The sequence below is a fragment of the Monodelphis domestica genome, chromosome 4 (genome assembly GCF_027887165.1).
Source record: "Monodelphis domestica isolate mMonDom1 chromosome 4, mMonDom1.pri, whole genome shotgun sequence".
NCBI lineage: Eukaryota > Metazoa > Chordata > Mammalia > Didelphimorphia > Didelphidae > Monodelphis > Monodelphis domestica.
The window spans coordinates 281,157,943-281,182,966 of record NC_077230.1 but is presented as its reverse complement, the minus strand read 5'-3'; the positions used below and the strand labels follow the sequence as shown (position 1 = coordinate 281,182,966).

Genomic DNA, 25,024 nt, shown 5'->3' with positions numbered 1-25,024 from the left:
ACAAGGAGTTTGGGGGCAGGAAGGTAGTTTATAATAAAAAGTAGAACCAACATAATCAAAAAATCTAACTGCTGATTCAGTTAGATCTAAAATTTTATGTGTATGTTTATATGTAAAATGTTATATGTAGAGGATTTATATAACTCAGTCTCTGTCAATCAATTTCAGAGTCTATTGTGGACTCAAAAATGGATAAGGATCAAGACTGGATCTGTGAATTTAATGGCATAAGAGAACTCCAAGAGGAGCAACTTCCTTTACCATTGCAGGTGAACAGCTCTGCAAAATGTTGTTTTATTAATTTTTTTGTTTTTATATTATTTCATTTCCCCCATTCAATAACAATATATTCTCTTTCCCTACCACTCACCCCTTGAAAAATAAAGAAAAACATAAGCCTTCAAAGAAGTATGTATAATCAAGCAAAACAAAGTCTCAAATTAGCCAAGCCACACTATCATGCTGCATATCAGTCCTCTGGAATCATGGGATGGTCATTACAACAACAGGAGTTCTCATTTCAAAAGTTTGTCTAGAAAATGTTGTGGATCAAATTGGCAAAGTTGACCAAAAAAAAGAAAGTGACATGCTGGAGGAGCTATGGGAAAATGGGCTCTTTAATGCACTGTTAGTGAGCTTTGTTGAGTCACTTAACCTGTGTTTGCCACCGTTTCCTCATCTGTAAAATTGGGCAACAGCATCTACCTATGTACCTTGAAGGATCAAATGAACTAATCGTTGTAACATGCTTAGTGTACAATGCTTAGAACATAGAAGGTCTTATATAAATGCTTATCAACAAAATTTGCCAGTGATTTTTTTCTGGTATTTTTCCCCTTCTAATCTTAATATAACTCGTTTTCTTTATTAAAAAAATTCATGAATTTATATAATCAAAAGTGTACATTTTATGAACATTTCCCTAATTTATTTCTCTAATTTGTTAAAGGATTTCCATTTTCAGGATTAGAACAAGATAAATAGACATGGATGGATTTCTATTTTTTTCTCCACAAACTTTCCTATTTCCTTGGAAGGTACTAAGATCTTTCCATTCTCCTACCTTCTCAATTGCCTCCCTCTCCTTATCTATAGATCCACAAGTAAACTAAAGTTACCTTCTTCAAAGTTAATAATGATCTTTTAGTGATAAATCTTAATTTCAATCTTTTTAAAAAACCATTTTTGCTATATTTTATTTTATAAATATTTTATATTTACTGGATGCACTCTCCTCTCCCAGCCCACCCTCCACCCTCTTTTGCCTCTCCAATCCTATCTGACAACCTTGCTCCTTTCCTTAGCTGATAATTATCTATATTATGCCCCTAAGTAAGGATGTGACCCAAAGCTGTCTGCTTTTGGTTTTCTACCCTCTCACATTCAACAACTTTACCAGATCTCAAGGATTTACTTTTCTTCTCTATGCAGATGACTCTCAGGTCCATTCTTAATCCCTTTCATCTCTCTCCTAAAGTCAAATCCCATGTCATGAAATGCCCATTCCACATTTTAAACTGGATATTCTCTGCTCAAACCATCCTTCTGAACTTTTCTATTTCGGTTGGGAGTGCCACAATCCTTTCTATCACCCAAGTTCTCAACCTCGGCATTATCCTTGATTCCTCACTTTCATTTAGCAACATATCCATTCAGTTTTCAAACAACTTGACACCTGACTCTTTCTCAATCAATTCACAGAGATCACTCTCATGATCTAATTCCCAAACTACTGCCTCCTTGCCACAAGCCACTACCCTATCTCAACTAATCCTCCCAAGAACTGGCAAAGTGATTTTTCCTAAAGCATGGGTTAAAAAATCTAACTCCAATTGGGTTTTCCTAAATCTACTTACTTTAGGACAAAATATTTTTTCATTCATATCTATAGCTTTTAAAATTTTCTGGTTTTGCTTATGTTTTACAGTCTACACCATTAGTACAGTTGTACAGGTATACAATTAATACACGTATTTATGGGTGAATTTGCAATTTTAAAAAACTGATAGGAGCACATTATCAAAAAGTTTGGTGACTACTAAAAAGTTAAGCAGCCTTCTCCCAGGTCGCATGGTCAGTCTGGATTTGAACTTAACTCTTATAACAAGCAAAATCTGAAATGAAAAGCTTAATCTTCTGAACATATCAACTTATTAAGCAACACGTACCAAGTGCCTAATAAACAGGGATCATATCCCCTTCCTCAGCTGAGGACTGGACCTTAAATACCAGGGGAAGACAGAATTTTATACATAAAAACAATCAAATAAGACCAATTAAATAAGGGAAATAATACAATATTAGGTCATATGATTTCTAATTGAATGATAGCTATGGGACTTTCCAAGTTGGGAGGGGGAAGAGTGAGCAGGTACAATTCCTGAATTCAGGAAAATCCCACTCCTCACAGGTATCTGTAGACAATCAAAGGAACATGGAAATAATACCTGACTGATCACTATAGGGCCAGTTTGCGGGGGGGGGGGGGGGGGGGGGGAGGCAGGGGAGGCATAAAGGTTGCTTGAGATGTACAATTATGAGAAAAGTCCTTACACCAATATTAAGATATGACTGTATTTCTGGTCAACATAACCTAGGGACTGGGTTAGGGGTCTCTAAATAACAGGTACAAGCGGTCCACTTTCCCATCTATGTGGGGCTAAGTTCAAACAATGCAATAAAGTCTTTCTCCCAATTCCACATAATTAAATTTTTCTCACAAGACATAATTTGGATTAGGCCTATAATTGAAAAGAAAGAAAAGTAAACTAGCTCCAGAACTGAGTCAGAAGATGGAGTCAGTGAGGTTCAGTCAATTATCACAGTTAACTACTTGCTCCAAATCTCCTCAATTTCTCAGTCTACCTGGCTCTAAAAGCCAGATCTCTTATGTTTTCTAGAATAATATTATAAAAATTAAATACTTAACTCAACACCAATTATAAACTTAAATACCAAGTTGTAATAATTTATTGAATCAATTACAGCAGATTAAATGGGAAAACTTTTAAAATGTACTAAAAGATGTCCATTTTCCAATCAATCAATTCTGACCAGCTTCGAGCTCAACCAGCTGTCTGGTTATCTGTGTTGACCTTGTTTATAATCTTCACAAGAATTCCAGATGTTGTAGGAAAAGAAGAGCTAAGATCCCCTAGACATAAGAATTCTGTTTTAAATTTTGTGGAGAAGGGTTTTATATGATAGGATCAATATAGAATTTATTAACTAGAAGTTAGCAACTCAACTCTGGTTCTGATTGACAAAGATAAGACAAGTATGATCTAAAATGTCACAAGACAATATGAAGCCAACACTATTTCTTTGCATTTTATCAGCCTACAAAAACAAACCATGTAAAAACATGGCATAAATGTACATAAGATTCTAAATTATGCTAGAAGCATTAAACCACAATTATAGCATATATGCAGTTTTCAGCTCTCCTACCTTTGTACTATGAACCTCTTTGACGCACAGTAGTGCCTAACTGGGATCTGGAGTATTTCTCTAGCTGCTAAAGTTCTTTTTAGTGACAAAAGACTGTCTCCTGCTCCCAATAATTCCCACTTCTCCTCTGATATTAAATCCCAAGAAGGTGGAAATAATAAATCTTATTCCTGACTATCATGGTTTCAAAGTATGAAGTTTTCTAAAGATTAGCCTCACTTGCCAAAGGAAAAACAGCAGATTCCACCTTGCCTGGGAATATGCACTGGGGGCAGTTTTGAAATAACCTGCATTGGAGAAGTAATTCTCACCAATAAATATTTACTTACTATAAAACCAACTGGGCCTCAAGGGTCAAGTTTTCCATGCTATGGTACATTTAAGTTTCACAGAACATTTTTAAATGGCTCAATAAACTCCAGTGAGAACTAAATCTTTAATATAGAGATCATCTATCCTTTAAGACACCCAATTGCAGTTTTTGAAAATTGGTATATCATTGCTTCGAGAATCAGTTTTGATGGGCTTTAAAATTAATCAGCCCAAAAGCTAGCTATAGCTGGACATTTGCAAGAGATCTACAAACCAATTCTGAAGTATTTATTAGATTACAATGGTTTATATACACTCAACCACACTTTTTAAACCAATAAAGCAATGCTTACAAAGCATTATTTTTTCAGCAAATACAATTTTACCTTTATACTTCTGAACCAACTGTCCCCACTTCCATCATTTTATCATTTTTTACTACTATAATTCAACAATTTGCAACTACTGGCAATTTAGGAAATAATAAAGGCTGGTAAATACTGAATTAAAGCTGAAATTAAACCTGAAATATAGTAACTTAAGTAGAAATCCAAACAGTTTTAATGAAGAGTATCTCAGTGTTCTGTCAGGGCCCAGGAAATGGAAAAAACTTCAAGGTACTTATGATAAAAAAGGAGTCTGTGGTGTAGCTGGGTAGCTCAGTGGATTGAGAGCCAGGCCTAGAGACAGGAGGTCCTAGGTTCAAATCTGGCCTCAGACACCTCCCAGTTGTGTGACCCTTAATCCCCACTGCCTAGCTCTTACCACTCTTCTGCCTCGGAACAGTATTGATTCCAAGACAGAAGGTAAGGGTTTAAAAAAAAAGAGGAGAAAAGTCTACAACATAACAGATTATTATACTTTAGTCATGTCAGTTATCAATGTCCTTAAACCACTTTGAATCAAGGCAATATTTCAAGAAGTCCAAGCTTAGGAAAATCAATATCTTAAAGCTGAGAGAAACCATTTCTAAGCACCCAAAATGACTGTTAGAGGTACTCTGCCTATCAAGAATAAAACTCTTCTTCATCCATATCTTCTTTCATTTTTTCATCTCTATTCTTTTACCCCTTTCTTTCCTCTGGTATTACCAACACAGTCACTTCTAGCCCACTGACAATCTAATCCCAAGAGCAGTTTGAACACAAAGGGGAAACTCATTTTGATCCCCCCCCCCAAAAAAACCCCACTTTTATAGATTATGTATAAAGCACTTTATTAGGTGCTCAGGTGGAAATATAAAAGTAAATTTAAAAATTGTCACTGTCCATAGAGAGGCAAATTCTGAATAAATAATACACACAAAGTACAGTGGGAAATATAAAAAGGTTCAAATGAGAAATAAATAGCTAGAAGCCACAAAGGATTAGGAAAAACTGATCCCTAATAGGCTTTGATAGCTCATAGCAGAGATGTACATAATCTCATTAGAAAAGGCACTAGGTCCTATTCCCTACTTAAGTTTCTATTAAGTAATACTCTCTTAGCTATCTAAGGAATACAAATAAGGCTTAGTGGTTAGAAGTCATTAATGTAAAGAATACAGAAATTCCATATTGTTATCAGTGCCCAGGTTGTACTGGCTACTGCACTGAGTCTAGCACTAAGAGGAATCTTTCCCAATGTAACAATTTAATATATATCAGTCTTTTAAAGTGATTTCAATATCACACCAACACTGTCAGGTACAATTCTCCCTAATTAAAGGTAACAGATGAATGATATCTTATAGGACCCTATAAGGAATAATTTCAAAAACTTCACCAAGAAGATTTACTAAAGAATCCTACCCCCCTCATCTTATTAAGTTGACATGTCTATTCAGTGATCATAAAGCAAACAGATTCGGGAGACCTAATTCTAAAACACAAAGATGCCTTTTACACATTTTCTTGTTTGACAGTATCACTATTTGGCTCCGTAATTGTTACTTGAAAATATCTGTCATTTTCAAAACAGATCATAAACCATCTCTGACTTAGTAGGTGGTCTGGAATAGTTGTGATTGCCTAGTATTTCATTAGGCAACAAGTCTTTCTCTAACTTAGCTAAGCTGTTCCTTAGTTAATACTGTCTACTTAAGACTTACCATCTCAATAGGATCTGGCAGAGGTTGTAGACTACTGACATGACCATTAAGAACTCAGGGTCGGGGGTAGCTTGGGGGCTCAGTGGATTCAGTCAGGCCTAGAGATGGGAGGTTCTAGGTTCAAATCTGGCCTCAGATACTTCTTAGCTGTGTGACCCTGGGCAAGTCACTTAAAACCCCATTGCTTAGCCCTTGTTGCTCTTCTGCCTTGGAATCAATACACAGTATTGACTCCAAAACAGAAGGTAAGGATTTAAAAAAAAAAATAAAGAATTCAGAGTCATCTCCAATGTATAATAAGCTACTGGATTATGACATTAGTGGAGGAAGACGTTAAACAATTTGAAAAACTCAAGTTACAGCATTTGGCAAATGTTTTGGTATAAAGAAACATGTATTTGAATAGTCTATCTTTTTTCACTGGTAGTCATGTAGTCTTAGCAGTATTTCAAGGTAATCATCATGAACAAAAAGCCATCTTGTTAAAGCAGGAACAAAAAAAAAATTCTAGTGGTTAAAAAGGTATCTTTCTGCAGAATCATCAGGGACATCTTCTGAAGCAAATCAGAAATTTTTGCACAATTAGCAAATGTTCCTAGAGTATTAAACTAGTGCTTATACATAAAAACTTGGCTGGTTCATTGTGGCTCTTTTTAAAACTGAAGGGGATATTGTTCTACTTGTAGACAGAGACACCTGCTATGAACTAATGAAAATTCAGATCTATGTCTTCTCCAAGAAAGGGTGTATAGTAAAAGCAAACAATCTAATAAGATTTTTCAAGAGTTTTATCCATAGAAATATTGTATTTAAACTAAGTATCAAAACACACAAACTTCTTCCTTTCCTATTCAGTAAGTAACCTAAAACAAATAGCTACTTGTTATATTTGTTGAATCTTTCTTTTCCCTATTGTGAACTACTCTAATTTTCCAGATTAAGTTTATTTCCAAAATCAGATTGTAAATATGGTAGATTCAATGATATTGTTTCACTAGATGAATATTAGATGGTATAAATCAATTGAGCACTTGAAGCAACAATCTTATTTCTAGTTCCCATTTCATGTGGGGCAACACATAGCTCCCTTCACTCTCTAAGATAGGTATAATTCCTCTTTCCATACCCTAAAGCACCTATCAAAATGTTGATATGACCAAAGAAGTCTATATTTTATATATGTTTCTTCAAGATCTTATCCTCAAATAAATCTAGATATAATTGGATTATTTTAAAGTTAATATGACTATTTTGTGCCATTAAAAGATAGCACTATGTTTGAACTTCAAATTGAGACTCAGAATGAAATAGTAGCAGAAAAGAAAGCCAGATATCAAGATGTCATGAAATAAAGATTGCTTTCCCTTTTTCCCTCCCCGTACACCCATCTCCCTTTTGGGCCAAGAGAAGGAAGGTTTAAAGAATAAGACATACATAGAAAAAACGCTCACCTATGCACTTGTAGGGAATAACGATGTGAGACCGAGGCTTGCACTGCTTCTTGCCTTTCTTGCACCAGTTGTCAATAACGACCCGTTTGTTTGCTTCCATCACATTGGTGATCTCAAGTTCTGGATACATCTACCAAAGAGAAGGAGGAAGAACAGAAAAATCAAACAAAAATACTAGTTTTGAAGACATTCAAAACATGCCAATCTAGAGCAAATAGATTCAGAAGGTCTTTCCACCTCTTTTCAGTATGCCTTTTTTGTACCTCCAATCTCTATTTACAAGGTGACATCAATCTACAAGGTAATATGGATGAATACAAAAACAAAGCAGGAAATGATCCCTACTCTCAGAGAACTTACATTCTATTGGGGAGACAACAGTGACAAATATTAAAACCTTTGTAGAACAAGTATGAAGATAATTAACACAAAGTAATTGGGAAGATGTCAATCAGTTTCAGGGATCAAGAAGTGATTTGTATAGAAAGTGATACTTGAGATATGTCTTGAAGGAAGAACACGAGGATACTAATCTGGGAAAGAGTTACATTATTAAATAAGGTCCATTTTTTTGGCAAAGCAACTTTAGATAATATTCACAGTAATATGAGGAGGGCACAAAGATGAATAACCTCTACAAAGATTTGAAAAGAAAACTGGTATTAGGCTAAAAAAAATCCTTAATTAGATTTTAATTCTATTGCTTTTTTTTTGCATAAACTTTAATATTCTAAGCTAAAGATTTTTAAATTAGAAGAGCCACACTTCCCTACATTCATTTTATTGAGATCTTATACACCCACAAACCCACACCAACAACTTTTATCTAACAAAATTTTCCCCATTAAGGTAGAATTTAAATGATTATTTTGCTAAGTAAAAATCATTCCACTAACACTTCTAAGGCAGGATTCAATAAATATATGCTCCTCCTCCCCAAAACCTGAAACATTTTCTAGGCTAATAAATGAGATTTTCTAGGTTAAATGCTATTTTTCTGCTTTATTTTTAGAAATTGAGACAGGGAGTTGGAAGCCTATAACCGCTACCACCTGTTAACAATATACAACGAGGGCTTTCTGGAAACCAGGACATCTTTGTAGACTACAAAATCCTTTTTTAAAATGATCCTGGAGTGAAAACCAATGTGCCTAAAGTGAGCTCCCATTTATTTACCTTCACTTAGGGATACACTGGCAAAGGTCCTATTCTCAAAACAGAGCTCTTAAAGTACACAGCTAAAGCTGCTATGAGGTCTTAAAAACAAACATGGTAATAAAGGGCTGTGAGTGAGATGCTGTAGTCATATTATATTGACTAACAGCAAGGTCCTAAAAATGTGTCTATTTTTTATATAATCCAAATTGCAGTAAAGAAAGTAATTAAGCAGAAGATTTCAATATCTCACCTCCTGACAATACTGAAGAACTTCCTCTCTTGTTCCAAAGCAGGTCTTGGTTCCTGTTGGATCTGGTTCCCATTTCCCAGTTTGAATGTTGACATGCATGTTCAATTTTCCACAAAACATTGCAATTTGAGGCTCAGCTACAGCAAACCCTGTTCCTGCATTTGCTGCAAGTGCCTACAAAGAAAGTAAAATTGAACTTATTTTTATATTTGCTTTATAAAATAATCTGATGTTTCATTGTGAAAAAGTGCTGACCGTTGATTTTCTTTCTTCTTCTTTTTTTTAAACCCTTGCCTTCCATCTTGGAGTCAATACTGTGTATTGGCTCCAAGGCAGAAGAGTGGTAAGGGCTAGGCAATGGGGGTTAAGTGACTTGCCCAGGGTCACACAGCTAAGAAGTGTCTGAGGTCAGATTTGAACCGAGGACTTCCCATCTCTAGACCTGGCTCTCAATCCACTGAGCCACCCAGCTGCCCCCTGATTTTCTTTTTTAAACCCTTTCCTTCCATCTTAGTATCAATATTAAATATTGGTTCCAGGGTAAGGGTTAGGCAATTAGGGTTAAGTAATTTGGATAGGGTCACATAGTCAAGAAGTGTCTGAGGCCAGAAGTGAACCTAGGACCTCCCATCTGTGAAGATTAAATTTAACTCTTCCCCCTCCCCATTGTGAAAATTAAATTAACCCCCCTGCCCATTTTTAGATTGAATCACCAAAGGTATAAACACCCCATTCACCATTGAGTGGGGGGTGTAACGTGTGCAATGGTGGATGACAAATCAGAATTAAACTTATTGCCCCTGGGCAGTCCTAAAGCAAAGCTTCAACTGTGATTGGCAGATGTAAAATTAGGGGAAGGCATAGGCAGTGACTCAAAAGAAAATGTCTTCAAAAGGGAGTGACAACTTCCTGAGTGCAGTTCTACTTGGAGTTGAACTTCCTGTGAGAGACAGTTCTTCATCTTTTGGAGTTGAGACTGGAGAAGAATCTGCTGACTGGACCTGAGACCCTGTTCCTGGTGAGACTGTCTATAAATCTCTTCCTTTGGACTGACACGTGGTGAGTAAAAAAGCTGACTCCTTTCCTGGATTTTTCTGACGAGACTAGCCTCAGTAGAGACCTATCCTCTTGAGAGACATCCCCAGGTCCTCAGCTACAAGGGCCAAAGCCTCCCTGGTTAAGGACTAAACTCCCCTGCCCAGGTTGAGCCAGGGGTTGGAGTAAATTACTTAGTGCTTAGGCTAGATATCTTACCCTATCTTCTCTTTCATTTTCTTCACTCTTTCTATATTTTGTAAATAAATTGTAAATAAATCTCTTTGGAATAAATTAAATTCCTGGTGACCCTATTTTAAATATAATCCAGTCCAACCTTTTTATAAAATTAACCCCTTTTTTCCTTTTAAACATCTCTTGCTGCTCCAGTGACCCTTGATTCTTGAAGGATATCACAACAGAGCTCTGGCAGGTTCCACTATGTTTGAAAGGCTTCAAAAATATGTCTCTGGCAAAGACTCGATCTGTTGCCAGAGAATAAACTTAGCTAAAAGGGGAGCTTCATCACCAGTATGGCTGGCAACAAAGGTGATAAATTATTTGACCATGGCAACCCATGAAAAGGGGAAAAAAAATCAATCACTTTGTGACCTCATCAGCTTTCAGAATGATGGTGATTTAATGGCACAAAAGGGAGCAGAGGGTACTAAGCATTACACTATTTAAAAAATTGTCTACTGGCTCTCTAAATGACGTCTTTGCCCAGTGATCAACGAATCAAACTATGGAGAGTATCTCATGTAATTTTGTTTTAAACCCTTACCTTCTGTCTTGGAATCAATACCGAGTATGGGTTCTAAAGCAGAAGAGGGGTAAGAGCTAGGAAATTGCCCAGAATCACATAGGTAGGAAATATTTGTGGCCAAATTTGAACACAGGACCTCCTATTTCCAGATATTTTTGATTCTGCAACTTCTTAAAAACAACACATACCTGAAACCTGATTAGGAAATACTACATCTGTGTTCTTCAGTTAAAGAATGTCATACACCTGAAACATCTCATGCCTTCATTATAAAAATATATTAAAACTATTGTCAGGATTTGGTTCCTGTTAGATAAAAAGAAATTGAAAAAAAAAAACCTATTTATTTGGACTGGATTATATTTAAAATAGGGTCACCAGGAATTTTATTTATTAAACATTAGACTCTTGATGACCTAGTTCAAATAAGATGAGAATTAACAATTAATGTAAAAATTAGATCCAAGTTAATAGAGCTAAAAATTATCTTCCTACATTAATCTAAAATCTGAATCCACCTTCTTCATTTAACCTTTAATGAACATTTCTAAGAAAAATATTAACAATTTTTATGTGTTGATAGAGTTGCTATATTTTTCCTCTCTTACTTAAAAAAAAAAATTGTTATAAGAGTTACCAAGAGAAAGAAGAGGAAAGGATATAGGAAGAAAATCTAGGCAGGCCATGTTTTTTAAAAAATATTTTTAAAAAATTTTCAAAGTCATTCTAGTAAATCACTGCAGTAAGGAGGGGCCCTGGATCATTGACTATTATATGAAGCAAAGCACTGGTTCTGATCACAAATTTCAATTAAGATTCAAAGGTTTCAAGTATAGGCCTAAATAAGACACTCTTCATTAACAGAATGGTTTTGCTATATTATAATAAGATGTATTGCCAAAGTTGGTTGCTAGATGATGGAAACTTTTTTTGTCCACAAATAAGATTGTTTAGATTCTCCTTGAAGAAAAGCAAATAAAGGATTTTACAGACTTCAACAAAACAAAATATTTCACAAAACACTTAATTCATAGTTAAATGTCATATGTTGAGCTTAAGTAAAACATCTATATTAAAGACTGCCATACCAAATCTGTGACAAAGCAAAAGGAATCAGAAAAATTCTATTAAGGACCTGAGAGGATCCTCCAAACTAAGTAGCATATGCCTTAATATTTGATGATTTTACGTGTAAGTGGATGTAGGGGGCAGTTAGGTGGCTCAGTGGACTGAGAGTCAGGCCCAGAGATGGGAGGTCCTGGGTTCAAATTTGACCCCAGATACTTCCTAGCTGTGTGACCCTGGGCAAGTCACTTGAACCCCATTGCCTAGCCCTTATCACTCTTCTGCCTTGGAACCTATACCTAGTATTGATTCTAAAATGGAAGGGAGGGAGGGAAGGAGGGAAGGAGGAAAGGAGGGAGGGAGGGAAGGAGAGAAGGAAGGAAGGAAGGAGAGAAGGAAGGAAGGAGAGAAGGAGAGAAGGAAGGAAGGAAGGAAGGAAGGAAGGAAGGAAGGAAGGAAGGAAGGAAGGAAGGAAGGAAGGAAGGAAGGAAGGAAGGAAGGAAGGAAGGAAGGAAGGAAGGAAGGAAGGAAGGAAGGAAGGAAGGAAGGAAGGAAGGAAGGAAGGAAGGGAGGGAGGGAGGGAGGGAATGTAGAAGAAAATTTCGTTTAGGAACAAGAAATAAAAAAGGCCTATAGCTGCTTACTATCCTAAGAAACCTATAGTTTTGTGTACATCTATGTCTTTAAGAGTGTGTGGTAAGAAAGTACTCAGTTACAAGTATAAACCAACAGCACAAAATAATTAAACTCTATCTTGAAAAAGAAATGACTAGTTCTCAAAGCAGTAATCACTTCAAAATAAACTATATATTTAGATCAGACTGTTTAGAGGCAAAAGGTCACACTGAGTAGCATATTGGAAAAAAAGGAAAAAGATGAGAAAACACTATAGTATTATAGGAGTTTCAACTGACTTAAATATACTGTTGAATCAGAAAACTGGCTATGAAAGGAACTATTTTAAGCAATTGCTGGACCTGAAAGAGGCCAAAAGAGATTAAAACAAGCAAGATTTTATATCCATGCCATGTGGAGAAACATACTAGTCTAAGCTAACTTTTTTGCAAAACAGTATGGGAGGTTTACAAAAAACATAAACAAATATCACCTCATTGACAGTAAAAAGCAGCCGAGATGAAAATGATCTTGCAATGAGCTTAGAGTGAGATCTAGCTAAAACAGACTTTCCCAAGAGAGCTTGTACATTAAATTGAAAGAACAATAAGTATACATAAATGGCAATTATCTCCTGATATTTCAATATTCATCTATCTGTTCTCAATGACAATTACATCTGAATTCTAGCACTTCAATGCCCAGTGTAAGAGATAAGGAGGATACTAAAAGTATGAAATCATGAAGAGAAACTATACGTATACTGAAAAAATATAAGCAGGAGTTAACAATATGAGATCCATTTTCAAGTTCATTAAAGAACAGGAAGATCCCAAAAGAATCAAAGAGATTAAATGGCCTTTCTACATTTCTGCCCCTACTAAACAGGTCAACTGAGAAGAAAATATCTATTTCCTCCTATCTAAGATGTTTTTTTAAATGACCTATACAGGGGGGCAGCTGGGTGGCACAGTGGATTGAGAGCCAAGCCTAACAAAGGGAGGTCATCCTATGTTCAAATCTGGACCCTTACACTTCCTAGCTGTGTGACCCTGGGTAAGTCACTTAACCCCCATTGTCCAGCTCTTATCACTCGTTTGCTTTGGAACCAATACACAGTATTGATTATAAGGAGGAAGGTAAGAGTTTAAAAAAAAATTAACTATACAGGCTATAAAACTGTGCATACCTTTTGATCTGGTAATACCACTACTAGATCTGTATCCCAAAAAGATAATAAAAAAGGGAAAAGGACTACTTGTATAAAAATATTTATAGCAGCTCTTTTTGTAGTGGCAAAGAACTAGAAATTGCAGGGATGTCCATTGACTGGGGGATGGTTGAGCAAATTGTGGTAAATGTTGGTGATGGAATACTATTGTGCTTTTAGAAAAGATAAGCAAGGGGCAGCTGGGTAGCTCAGTGGATTGAGAGCCAGACCTAGAGATGGGAGGTCCTGGGTTCAAATCTGGAAGAACTATACACAGTAATAGCAATATTGTACAAGGATTATCTGTGAAAACTTGGCTACTCTCAGCAATGCAATAATCTGGAACAATCCTGAAAGATTTATGACAGGGAATGTTATCCACCTCCAGAGAAAAAACTGTTGGAGTTGTCTTTCATATTAGTGTATTTATGGTTTTATTTTGGATTTTGGTTATGCATGAATGTGCTGTTACTACAATGTCAAAAATGGAGTGTTTTGTACAACAATAAAAATAAAAAAGAAAATAACCTATACATCTAATAATGTAATCCTTGACATTACGATAGATTTAATACAGAGATGATTTTTGTGTGAAAAGTCTCTTCAAGGACATGGGCTGGTCATGTGCAAGAGTCAGGAATAACAGATGGACAATCCAAGTGTTCCACTGGTCCCCCATGAAGTATTAAGGGAAGCAGAAAAAAGGTTTCTAGTTACTTGGATGGATTATCTATGGAGATTTAAAGGAAAACATGTATAAATCACAAAGGATTAAAAACAATAATAATAGTGATGGCTTGTATTTTGTACCAGTATAAAAGCATGCACACTGAAAAAGGCATGGATTTGTCCAAGTATGATTAAAAAAGCAGAGGGAGGGGAGGGGAGGGGAGGGGAGAGAGGGGAGGAGGGGAAGAGGGGAGGGAGGGAGGGAGGAAGGGAGGAAGGAGAGAAGGAGAGAAGGAGAGAAGGAGAGAAGGAAGGAAGGAAGGAAGGAAGGAAGGAAGGAAGGAAGGAAGGAAGGAAGGAAGGAAGGAAGGAAGGAAGGAAGGAAGGAAGGAAGGAAGGAAGGAAGGAAGGAAGGAAGGAAGGAAGGAAGGAAGGAAGGAAGGAAGGAAGGAAGAGAAGGAAACATTTCTTTCTGGCAGAAAAGATCATGTACTTGAGGATTTCATTGCAATTAAGAAACTAAAAATAGAATAATTCAACTCCCAGTTTCCTATTTCTATAACCTACAATATAAGGTGAAAAAAATCTACAAAGTCATAAGAAATGGGAGAATAAGGCAAGTAAGGAAATCAGAAGGAAAAAAACTTTTAAAATAATATTCTGAATACAAGCTACTAAGCTAAATTATCACAAAATCTAAAAGATGATTCTCACTTGGGTCCTTACATATTTTTACACACACAAAAAAGTGGTAATAAGAAAGCAAGTTGGGGGCAGGTAGGTGCCTCAGTAGGTTGAGAACCAGCCCTAGAAATGGGAGTCAAATCTGGCCTCATACTTCCCTGGGCAAATCTCTTAATCCCCATTGCACAGCCCTTACCACTGTTCTGCCTTGGAACCCATACATAGTATTGATTCTAAGACAGAAGGTATGGGTTTAAAAAAGAAAGAAAGAAAGAAAGCTACTATCACTAGCTTTCATCTGGCCTATAGTATTTAATCCTTTAAAGATATAAGAGGAAAGTGAACATTATACTTAATCTTGGAAGGGAAATAAAAGATCTCAATTAGTCAACTTGTATCTCAGAGTCATGACCCTTAGAAGTGGTCAAATTTAGTGGAGGCAGCAGTATATTAGCCCAAAAAGATTATGTTTCACATGTTACTCATTATGGTCATTGACCAAAAGACCACAAGAATTCAGAGTGTATAAATGTTCAGTTTATGGGTCAACCACCAAGGTCAATATGCCAGTGGTAAGTGCATTGGATTTTTGTGCCGAGATGGTCAGTTATTATCTCTCCTAAAGAGATTGTAAAGTACCAGAGCTTAAAGCTACAGGAAGAGGCAGGCAACCAATGACAGATCATTTCAGTTATTACCAAGAAAAAAAAAAAGGACCATATCTGGAATCATTCCAGACAGCTAATATGCTACAGTGATTCACTTTTGAGTTCAGAGAGATTAATCCTTGTGGTCATGAGAGACTCTCAAGGAGTTATCATTTGAAACATAAAAAGCCTCAGTGGGCCATGTCTAGGAATCAACTCATCAAACATCCACTACCTTCCCTTCTTCCTCACTCTTTCCCCACTAAGGCTACACAGAAACATAGTTTATTTTTCTATAAAATTTCCATTTTCTCTAACTTTTCCTCCCCCACTAAATGCTAAATCTATTCTCTCCATTTTCTTAAGAATAAATTGATATAGCCCATTTTATCTAACACAAATCAATCTGTCTGTTACAAATGGTAATTCTGTCTTAAGTCAGCATTTTTGATGTCCTATGAACCTGGAAACCTCCAGAAAAGAAAATTAATTGTAGTGCTTTTTGGCACATAAACCAGTGTTCTTGCAATCTATGCAGATTGCAGCATTTTTAAGGGCCTAAAAACAAACTGCACTCAACTGCTTTCTTGGTCCAGTACTTCCATTTTAGTTAATAATTTGGCATCAAGTTTGAAATTTCATTTTCTAATCAGGCTTGCGAAAGCCAAGTTTAGCTTCTCAAGGACACTAATCCAACTTGATGATATAGGTTTTTGAAAACTTAGAACTTAAATTGTTAGAAATTATGAGAAAAAAATTTCAAGTTTGAATCACACCAAAACCCTAATTCAATCCAATACAAAAAACAAACCCCAGCCATTAAGATCAATGTTAGGCCCTGGGCATAGAAATCAAACAAACAAAAGTTTACATTTTAGGAGGTGAATCCAAGATAAATACAATGAACTTTCAAACTTGAAAACTGAGTGATAGAGAAAGCCCTCTTCCTTAAGAGAGTAAGAGAGGGAGTGTACACTTTGAAAGGAAACTAAAGATTCTGAGTCCAAGGTAAAAATAAAGTGTATTCCAAGAAAATGTACAAAGGAACAGAGACAGAAGATGAAAGGTTCTGTGCAATCAATATTTATTAAGTACCTGTTATGTACCAGGCTAACCTGGGAATCCAAAAAGAGATAAAGACAATTCCTGCCCTCAAGGAGCATATAAGCTAACAAGCAACCTATATACAGAATGAATAGATAAGTAATTAACAGAGGGAAAGCACTAGAATCAAGAGAGGTTGGGAAAAGCTTATGCATTGCAGCAATGCAATGATCCAGGGCAATCTAGAGGAACTTATGAGAAAGAACATTATCTAGGATCCAGAAAATCACTGTGGAAACAGAAATGCAGAAGAAAAACACACTATCGATCTCATAGTTTGATAGTAAAGGGGGAGAGGAATCATGAATCATGTAACCATAGAAAAATATTCTAAATTTAAAAAAAAAAGAATAATTGGACTCCTTGAAAATCATAATGGGTAAGATAAGGAAGAGGAAGCAAGTTAGAGAAGCTTGGACACTATTTCAAGAAATCATAAATGAAAACTGTTCCCCTCTCTTAAAAATAGAATATAAAGTAAAAATAGAAAAAAACAGACCTATCAACCACTCTGAAAGGAATCCCCAAAAGAAAAGTAAGGAATGTCATAGCAAAAATCCCATGTCAAAGAAAAGGTGATGCAAAAATCAGAAAGAAGCAGTTCAATTACCAAGGAACTACAGAGTCAGGATCATACAAAAGAATTGGCAGTTTTATTTAAACAAGATCTTGGAATACAATATTCCACAAGGCAAAAGATACAGACTGAAAAACCAATACTAACTTCCTCTGCAAAAATAATCCTAAAAGAAAACAGAACCTTTAATGAAAGAGAGCCTCAAAAATTTCTGGGGGAAAAAAACCCTAAAGCTTAATAAAATCTTTACTTTGAATTTTTTTAATTGATATCTTGGTTTTTTACATTAGTAATTTCCTCCTTAATCTCTCCCCTACCCTTCCCAGAGTAAGCTCATTAAAAATAAAAGACAATTTTTTTGGAGAGGAAAGAATAAGAAGGAAGGGAAGAGATGGTTGAAGAAAAGAAGAAAGAAAAAGAAGAAAAAGTGGACACAATTGACCAATCAATGCACTGAAAAATCCTCCATAGAGTAGGTTGGAGAAGTTCTCTCATATCTTCTAATTCAAGACATACTTAATTCTTATAAATTTTGCTACATTCACTTTTGTGCATGATTGGGTTTTCCATTTACATTGTAGTTATATATATTGTTTTCTTGGCTCCATTTACTTCAGTCCGCATCAAATCACGGAGATTTTTCCAATTTCTCTGTATTAATAACATTTATCATTTCTTAAAGTAATACTCCATTATACATAGACCACAATTTGTTCAGCCATTCTCCAATTGATGGGTACCTAGTGAGAATTTTGAAATACAAATGTTAAGAATCCAGAGATGCCTCTAAGAAATGACGAAAGAAAAGATTTCAGAAAACCCTAGGTAATATGCATTGATGCAGAGTGGAATGAACAAAAGGAGAAAATTTATACAAGGCAAATATACGGGGAAAAAAGTTTAAAAAGACTTAAACAATGAACAAGTCACTGGCCAAACGTGCCTTCAGAGTAAACCTTTGCAAAAACATTTTCCTTCCAGATGATGGAATCAAAATACCAAATGGGGACCTGGCCATAGTGTGAAATATTTTTTAAATGTACAGTAGAGAAGGAAGTTCATGAGGAAGCATATACAAATAGGAAAGTTCTTAAAAAGAATGTGTGAAATGAAGATTAAGTTACATATGCAAAAAACTATTTTACTCCTATTATAAACTAAATCTAGATGTTATATTTTGTCATGAAATTTAAAATGACTGATCTAGTTAATCTGACAGAAGACTGAAAGTTGATGAGGGTGGTTTGTTTGTTTTTCCTTTCTTAACCCAAACACAAAAATATTCTTTTGCATTTTTAAATGCCCCCAAATAAAATTTATCAATAATTTTTTTAATGAACATATAGAAGGGAATAATACAAAGTAAGACTGGAAAGGAATCCTATGGCACAATTCTGGAAGGCCTTAAATGCCAATCTGAAGTTTATACTTTATACTAAATGCATATAAGGCACCACCAGAAGGGAAATAATATGGTCAAATTTGTTCTGTAGGAAGATAGTTTTTGTAGCTTCATGGGGAACAGATTGAAGAAGGGAAGAGACTAGAAGCACAAATGCCAAATGAAAGGCTATTTTAGTAGTCCACTCAAGAAGTGATCGAAGGTCTGGAAAATGACAGTGATTATATGAAAACAGAAGGAATGGATGGAAGAGATGTGCAAGAAGAATCAACAGCATTTGGCAAAGGAATATGGTAGTCAAGGATAAGAGGAATGTCTCTGAAGTTAAACCTGGGTGCCCAGGATATAAACAGAAAAAGAAGTCTGGAGCAGAGGTAGAGGATAGAAGTTTATTCATTATTTGCACAGGCTGAGTCTGAAATACTAATAGGATATGAGAGCAAAGATCTCCAGCAAGCAATTAGCAATGTTTGATTCCTATTCTGGAGAATTATGTAAAATTGGAAATATAGTTGGCAGTGATTTTCATAGAGATAATATTTGAAACCATGGGCCTTATGGTAAGATCTGAATCTTACTCTCAAGATGCAACTTATAGGTGAACACTGTAGTAGTAACAGCAAAATGTTATGATGAATAACTGTTAATTACTCTCAGCAATGCAATGACACAGGACAATTCTAAAGAACTTAATGACAAAGAATGCTATTCACCTCCAGAGAAAGAACTGTTGGAGTAGGAATGCAGATCAAAGAGGGTAACTAGGTGGCTTAGTGGATTAAGATCCAGGCCTAGAGAAGGGAGGTCCAAGGTTCAAATGTGACCTCAAATATTCCCTAGCTATGTAAACCTGGGCAAGTCACTTAATTCCCATTACTTAGCCCTTACAGCTTTTCTTGGATGCAATTCACAATAATAATTCCAAGATGTAAGGGAAAGGTTAAAAAAAAATCAAAGCATACTATTTTTCACTTCAATTTAGTTGCATTTTATTTGGGGGTTTTGGATTTATGAGAGTATTCTCTTAAAACAATGAATGAAGTTTTGCATGGTAATAAATGTAACGATGATCCAACTGCCTTTCATTGCTGGAAAGGGAGAAAGGAGAGAAGGCAAATTAAATCTTATAATTTCAGAAAATGTTTGTTGAAAATTGTAACTACATGTAATTGGGAAAATAACCCCTGAGAGGCTGAAGATCAGCCTGAGCTCAGACCTTCTGGAAATGTAGATAAGACTATAAGTATTCTATTCCTACCTGTAACTAAAACTATCATCTCAGAATCAAATTGGAATCCAAAGATATAGAATATTAGTTTCATATGAGTAAAGTGCAAGAAGAATACCCAAATCTCACCATCACAGAATGAACTCTATTGCCCCAATGTGTATAGATGTACTAATGAATATCAATTATTCAGTCAAGTGAGGCTATTAACTTTTTTAGAGTTACTAATTTTGTTAAATATGAAATGGGAATCATCTCCACATTACTACATAAATTATCACTGTCTCTTTTTAAAAATCTATTCATCAAAGACACAAGCAGTACTTTTACTCCACCTGAAGGAGCAGAGGTTCTAACTGTTTCACTCTAGTCAATCACACCAATGAGTAGAGCCTTGTGGACAATGTGACTAAGCCTGATATCTGTGACTTTTCTTCACTATGGAACAGACATAAGGGAATTCGCAGGTAAAGTCTTATTAGATACCTGAATTTAAAACTGACATGCACAGCATCTATCTAAAGGATTTAGCTGAGCAGTTCTCAATTGTGCCAGAAGGAACACCCCTGCTGTCTTATGTTACGTGAAAAGGATTTATAAGACTTCTATGTAAATATTATTGTGTCCTCTAAAATAATAGATGTGAAACCATGTATCAACATGTTAAATACAAAAACTTTATAACATGGAAATACTTTTTCTTTCTTGCTTTTCTTTTGTCCTGTGGTCAAAGAATTCTATATTCTCAGAACCTCCAATCTATCAGTTTCCTCAATATAATCCAAATCCCAAAATGTTTAATGGTTAAGGTCTAGGAAATGATAGGGCTAGAAAAGAACAAATGTATGTTTTAGGGAAAGCTGAAAGGATAAGAAATTTACTAAGTATATTCTCAGAGGTAAGAGTTACTACCTGAAAAATCCTATATTTATCTTCCTAATATTCATCTATTTATACTAAAATTCTCTATGCAACTCTATGAAATCATAGTTCCCACTGCAATATGAAAACTATTTCCTCTGATAAAAAACTTAATAAGAAATATCAGCCTAAGTAGGTTCAAAATGATGATTACTTTTAACAAGGCCTACAGTCACATTGTCAGAACCCTAATAGGCAATAAGTGAAGATTAAAATTCAGTACCTAAAAGTTAAGCTTTAAACATTCCAATCTACCATTTAGAAAAATGTCAGGATTCTTTAAAAAAAAGTGTGTTTGTTTGTTGGGGAGTGGGGTGGGGCAGCTGGGTGGCTCAGTGGTTTGAGAACCAGGCCTAGAGGCTGGAAATCCTGTGTTCAAATATGGCTGCAGACACTTTCTTGCTATGTGACCCAGAGCAAGTTACTTAACCCCCATTGCCTAGCCCTTAAACCACTTTTCTGCCTTGGAACCAATACAGAGTATTTATTGATTCTAAGATGGAAGGTAAGACTTTAAAATAATAAAATAAAGAGGTTTCTTGCATTGCAATAGTGACGGTTTTGCATCATATTTTTAAAATTCTCAAATCTTTCATTTTAATCTAATTCTAATTACAAATATCTCCAAATTTGGTCTCAAAATAATCTCAAATTGTAAAAGGCTGACTGAATGACTCATCCACCGAAATCTAACAGCTGCTTGCTACTTTTATGGGCCTAAATCTTACACAATTAACCTCTGCTTTTAATAGAGCATTAAATATTAAAATATAAATGAAGTAGCATTTCCAAGAATGAAAATGGTAAGGGCTGTCGCCAAAGCTTTTTATAGGAACATGATAATTTGTCCATTTTGGATCACCCTGGGAAGGATCCAAGAACCAAGATTCAAAAAGAGTTTAATTTTTAGTGTCTGGTCTAAAAAAGAGGATTCTTTCAAAGAATAAGTTATTAGGAGAACGTCTTAAGAAAATTCTACCCTCTGTGACATTCTATTTCCTAATGCTTTAGATTAGTCAGCCATTAAAGTTTAAAAGTATTATACATGCTTAAAAGTAAAATAATTTTCATCTTTGTGCCTAAGATTGTTTTTTTAATACAGCATTTTTATAATATGAAAATAGGCTTTATGTTCTTAATCATCCTTTCTTTATCCTGGGAGTATTTAATATTGCTGGATCCCCCAAACTAGCCTTTAAGAGACTATCAATGTAATAATCAAGTCTTGAAATGCTTTATGGTTGAAGTCTTTTAAAACTTTATGGATATATAATTTCATCTTACCAAATACATAGACAATCAATCCATGTAACTTATCTGAAAGTTTTCAAAGCTGCTTTAGCCACAGACAACCTAGTGTTAAGCTAAAACACTATTTAAATCAGGGGTCCCCAAACTTTTAACACAGGGGGCCAGTTCACTGTCCTTCAAACCACTGGAGGGCCAAACTATTAAAAAAAAAAACAACTTTGAACAAATCTGTACCTGTCTGGGACAGTGGAGGCTGCAGCGCTGGCTGGGATGGGTCTGTCACACCTTACTCAGGCTCATCATCGCCACCACTATACTGGCAGCAGTATATACAGTGCAGAATCCCCTCCCCCAGATCACCACTCATCATGCTGACATCTTCCATTGTGCAGCCACATAATCCTTTGCCCCGTGCCTCGTTCTCCTTCAGTTACTCTCAGAACAAGACACCTCACAAACCAGAAGTTAGTACTGTGCGTGAGCTTTGCGGAGCTGCCACATGCAGTGAGTGCTCCTCTCACTGACCACCAATGAAAGAGGTGCCCCTTCTGGAAGTGCAGTGGGGCCTCCAGCTGCATGTGGCCTGCAGGGCGTAGTTGGGGACCCCTGATTTAAATAATCACAAATCTTTCAAGGCTTAGTTTCCCTACAGAAGCCTTCCTTGCTGTCTGTCCTCAAATTACCTTTTATTTACTAATCTATGTTTGTACCTTCTCTTCCTTTCCTCTTCCCCAACAATGCTAATTACATGAAGGCAAAGACTATTATTCTTGGTTTTATATGCCCAGTGTCTAGTACAGTTCCTAGCATAGAGAAGGCACTTAAAATTTTTTTTTTGTTCTGAAGTTAAATACCAGAACCAAAGAGCATTTCTATACATATAGCAGAACCAAAAAAAAAAAAAAGAATTTTCTAAGCAAAAGGTGAATATCCATTTTCTATAATATGTTTTTTAAGCATACAATAAATTCTACATTTTCATTTTTTAAACTATCCTGCTTGTCTAGGCTTCTCTCAATTTTCTTCTGTTCCGTGATGAGCTTCAATGATGTGTTGTTTAAATGACTCACTTTTTTTGGTGGGGGGCATCTTTACTGCTAACCCCCTTTTCTCTACCCTCAACTAAATTAACCAAGAGAAAGAAAGGTAAGAAAAAAATCCTTGTAACAAACAGTATAGTTAAACAAAACAAATTGCATGGTTCTGCATATAGCTAAACAAAACAACTTGCATGTAAAAATAAAAATGTATCTTTGCATCTTTTGTTTCCATCACCTCAGTGAGGAGATGGGTAACATACTTTCTCTTTTTAAACATTAGAATTAATACTGTGTATTTGCTCCAAGGTAGAAAGAAGAGCATTAAGGGCTAGACAATGGGATTTAAGTGACTTGCCTAGAGTCACACAGCTAGGAAGCATCTGAGGCCAGATTTCAACCTAGGACCTCCCATCTCTAGGCCTGGCTTTTAATCCACTAAGCCACCCAGCTGCCTCAAGTACATATTTTCATCATGGAGCTATAGTTGGCCTTTGCTTTGAAGAAAGAGTGTAAGTGTTCTTTTAAATGAAATTTTATTTTACTTTCAGGACAGGTTTCAAAACCCATACAAACATGTATAGTCAAGCAAAAAAAATTACCATGTTGGCTATCTCTCTTTTTTTTTATTGCAATCTATCAAGAGTACTTAAATCTTTTCAAAGTTGTTTTTGTTACAATATTGTTGTCCTTGTATAAACTATCTTCTTGGTTCTGATCACTGTTTTAATTCATAATTATGTAAGACTATAAAAATTTAGGTTTTTATGCTAATATGGAAGTTCTAAAAGTAATATTGTGGTCACTATACTTTATATATATATTTTTTTTCATATACATATATACACATATAAAATACTCCTATACTGTAGCTTAAGTCAAAATAACTTTTAGTAGCTTTACTTACAAAGAGGTGGAAAAAATGAAAGTAGAAAAATATAAGAAGAGGGTAAAGAAAATATCTAGCCTATCACCCTAAGTGTTGCTCTGGTGTCTGGTTCAGCCCCAGCAGGGCTCAGTAATCTTTAGCCAGAGGACCTTGTGGTGTCTTCAGGAAGGGTTCCACCAACTCAGCCTCCTCCAGGAAAGGAAGGCCTCTCCGGAACCAATCTCTCCAAAGCCAGGAAAGGCAGTCCAGCTACTAACTCAGCAAGCCTACACAGGATCCAGGGGAAAACTCTCTAATATGAAGTCCTTCAAAGGTGAAGTCCAAAAACCAAGTCCAAAAAACAAAGTCCCAAAGAATACTCTTGGATAGGAAGTTCAGGACTTTTTGTAGTCCTTTTGCCACATCACTTCCTGTCCCTTCTCCATTTTACAGGAACCAATCATAGTCTTTCAATTTTCCTAGCACTGCCCACAGGGTGGTCAGAGGCCTCTGGAGTTGTCACCCACTCTGGCAAGTGACTTGTGAACTCTCATACTTAGTGTTAAGTAGGGGTGCTTAAGTTTTTGATTAACTTAAAAGTTGCTGATTGATAGACAAAGAAAGTTTGATTCACTCTTAAGAATTTCCAGGACTCTCTGAAATCATGTCTTTTGTCATTATTTAAATAGTTTTCTGATGGCACAATGGACAGTGTTGGGCCTCAAGTCAGAAGGCTCTTATCTGCAAATTTGGCTTCGGACAAAACAGTGAAACCATAATAGGTAAATTATTCAGACACAATAATAGCACCTACTTCCCAGAGTTTTTTGAGGATTGTATGAGAGTATCTGTAAGCTGCTTAATGGAGTATCTGACACATAGGAGGTGCTAAACAAATGCTGCCCCTGACTCCACTCAAAGTTCCTGTACCATTATTTCATCAGAAAGTCGTCTATTCCATTCAAGGTCTATTTATTATACAAGATAAGTTACTTTGCTGGTAAACCCATATCTCTTACCTGCTGGATCTCTGAGTTTCAGGGCAGTGCTTAGAATATTAAGAGTTTCTGAGTCTGGACTGTCTAGGTCCAAGAACTCTGGCACACATTAGTTGGCACCCTGCTTGTAGCTATGCAAAATACTGCCACCCATGATTTCCATGATTCCCATACCAGTTTTCTTAGAGTCTTCAATTCTTCCTGCCCTATAGACAGGCTCACAAACCATACAGGTGT

At 35.9% G+C, this 25,024-nt stretch overlaps 1 protein-coding gene across 8 annotated transcripts in view; it reads right to left on the bottom strand.

Moving 5' to 3' along the window:
* APLP2 (amyloid beta precursor like protein 2) overlaps nucleotides 1-25,024 on the bottom strand; it is a 90,386-nt gene that overhangs the window by 23,487 nt on the left and 41,875 nt on the right. For all 8 annotated transcript variants that reach the window (XM_007495132.3, XM_056794624.1, XM_056794627.1 and 5 more), the window contains exons 2-3: nucleotides 8,711-8,884; nucleotides 7,303-7,432 (exon numbers count right to left, since the gene is read on the bottom strand). In XM_007495132.3, the coding sequence (XP_007495194.2) occupies nucleotides 7,303-7,432; nucleotides 8,711-8,884 (304 nt within the window). The remainder of the gene's footprint in view (nucleotides 1-7,302; nucleotides 7,433-8,710; nucleotides 8,885-25,024) is intronic.